Source organism: Octopus bimaculoides, chromosome 3 (genome assembly GCF_001194135.2).
Source record: "Octopus bimaculoides isolate UCB-OBI-ISO-001 chromosome 3, ASM119413v2, whole genome shotgun sequence".
In the NCBI taxonomy this organism is placed as follows: domain Eukaryota; kingdom Metazoa; phylum Mollusca; class Cephalopoda; order Octopoda; family Octopodidae; genus Octopus; species Octopus bimaculoides.
In genome coordinates, this window is record NC_068983.1 from 56,818,923 (window position 1) to 56,820,453 (window position 1,531).

General features: G+C 37.9%; 1 protein-coding gene across 1 annotated transcript; it reads right to left on the reverse strand.

Annotated features, from left to right (window-relative positions):
* Window positions 1-888: 888 nt before the first annotated feature.
* Window positions 889-1,266, reverse strand: LOC106871457 (uncharacterized). The gene has a single exon (XM_014917928.1). It carries the CDS (start codon window positions 1,264-1,266, stop codon window positions 889-891), a length of 378 nt encoding a protein of 125 aa, XP_014773414.1.
* Window positions 1,267-1,531: the final 265 nt, after the last annotated feature.

Genomic DNA, 1,531 nt, shown 5'->3' on the forward strand with positions numbered 1-1,531 from the left:
AAACATCGCTTGACCACCGATTCTGGTGTGTTTACATCCCCGTAACTTAGTGGTTCGCTAAAAGAGACCGATAGAATAAGTACTAGGCTTACAAAGAATAAGTCCTGGTGTTCATTTGCTTGAGGTAAGGCGGTGCTCCAGCGTGGCCGCAGTCAAATGACTGAAACAAGTAAAAGAGTAAAAAAAAAGAGTATTTTACATAAAATTCCTAATAATTATTAATTACAAAAATACAATAGGAATTTCTTAGTATGTGGGGAAATAGGAGTTAAAGGGGTCCGTTGCCAAAAAAGTGATTGAGAACTGATTCATTTGAATGTTTGACTTATAAAAGAAAGGTCCTCTCTTTTTATGTCTTTTATTTACAACAATCGCCTCAACCACAGCTTTCCGAGTTAGGCGGTTTAATATCTCTTTTATTTCGGCCCACTTGCCGCACTCATTTCTTCTACATTAAATACACACACACGCACCCCCCATACACACATACAAAGACACACGCACATACATACATACATGCATACACACATAGATACATACATACATACATACATACATACATACATAAATACTTACATAAACACACACTTAGAAGTTCGCACATATTCTTCTTCCAGTTACTCAAGGCTGACAGAGAGACTATACACCTCTGAATATCAATGTTCCATCTTCGAATGAGAGTATGTACCCTTGCCCCATAAAATTCTGTTGACTCTTCTTTGAGTCACTTCTTCACTACAGTTTTCACTTCCTCGTCACTAGAACAATGTTTGCCTCTCTAACCCTCTTTCATGGGGCCGAAGAGATGACAGTCTGAGGGCGCTAAATCTGGTGAGTGCAGGCATTGATCGCGTCAGTCTTGCGTTCAGTAGTCAGCTCTCTCGGTACTCAAAGAGCACACACTTTTGAAAAGCCAAATGATTCGACAAGGTTGTAAGCACTTCCATGGCTCACTTCAAGGTTTTCTGCCAACTCATCAAGAGTTATGCGCCTGTCTTCTCTGATCAGAGCATCTGCTTTTGCTTTATTGGCAGGATTCTCAGAAGGGGACGGCCAGCCAGAATGGGGTTTATCGGCTACACTCACAGTTCCCACCTTTTTATCTTTCAAAGGACGATTAAACCTGCATACATTGCTATAATCTAAAGTATTGTCCTCAAAGACATGTTGTAATCGTCGGTGAATGTTCACAGGGTTATCCCCCTCAGCAACAAGAAATTCAATCACTGCTCTTTGTTTTGAACGTAGCTCTAAGTGGCCAGCCATTTTGAATTTCCCTTACCAGTCTAAAAACCTGAAAACTAAGAAACAAAATATTTCAGAACGTAAATGATATAATCATTTATAACTAAGAATATTTTCAATTATTTTTATCAAAAGCTTCACATGAAATAAATAAAATGGCATTACTTTTTGACTCACCCTTGTATATAAGTACATATCTTATATTTTATGTATTTTATTAATTTGCCTGTACGGCTGTATGTATGTATGTATGTATGTATGTATGTATGTATGTATGTATGTATGT

Coding starts and splice junctions, on each gene's coding strand:
- LOC106871457 (XM_014917928.1), bottom strand. CDS start 1,266: ATGGCTGGCCACTTAGAGCTACGTTCAAAACAAAGAGCAGTGATTGAA.